Source organism: Corvus brachyrhynchos, unplaced genomic scaffold (assembly GCF_000691975.1).
Source record: "Corvus brachyrhynchos isolate BGI_N302 unplaced genomic scaffold, ASM69197v1 scaffold365, whole genome shotgun sequence".
Taxonomy (NCBI): domain Eukaryota; kingdom Metazoa; phylum Chordata; class Aves; order Passeriformes; family Corvidae; genus Corvus; species Corvus brachyrhynchos.
In genome coordinates this window covers 1,935,975-1,936,450 of record NW_008239544.1, presented here as the reverse complement: position 1 = coordinate 1,936,450, position 476 = coordinate 1,935,975, and the positions used below count along the sequence as shown (strand labels likewise).

General features: G+C 63.4%; 1 protein-coding gene across 1 annotated transcript in view; it reads right to left on the bottom strand.

Moving 5' to 3' along the window:
* ZFHX3 (zinc finger homeobox 3) overlaps positions 1–476 on the bottom strand; it is an 86,787-nt gene that overhangs the window by 3,889 nt on the left and 82,422 nt on the right. Inside the window, 1 exon segment of the mRNA XM_008639224.2 lies at positions 1–471. Within this exon segment, the coding sequence (XP_008637446.1) occupies positions 1–471 (471 nt within the window).

The following is a 476-nucleotide window of genomic DNA, read 5'->3' as shown; positions in this document are numbered from 1 at the left end:
TGCTGCTCTTGTGATTGTTCGATGTTTGTGCGGGGCTGACTCGAGATGCTGACTGAGGGCTTCGTCCCCACACACCGTGCTCTCGCACGCCACGCACTGGTACGAGCCGCTGCCCTGGCCGCTGCCGGTGGGCACGTGAAGCACCATCTCATGCAGGTTCGCCACAGACTGGCCGAAGAAGCAGAGGGACTTCAGGTGGTCGCTGGCCGCCTCCTGGTCGCCGAAGCACGCCTGGCACTTGCGGCAGACCAGCTTGTACTGCACCTTTGGGACAATGAAAGGGTCGCAGAGCGACTCCGCGCCCTTGCCTTCCGCTTCAGGCTCTTCTTGGGGTTTGGGCAGGAGGGGGGACACCTCGCGGGGTGCGTTCTTCTGCTCTTCTTGCTTGGGGGGTTCTTTGGCAGGGTCTTTGTCCGGGGTGGCAGCCCCCGTGGGGACGGGGGTTTGGCTTCCTTTGGGCTGCTGCGCTTTCTGCT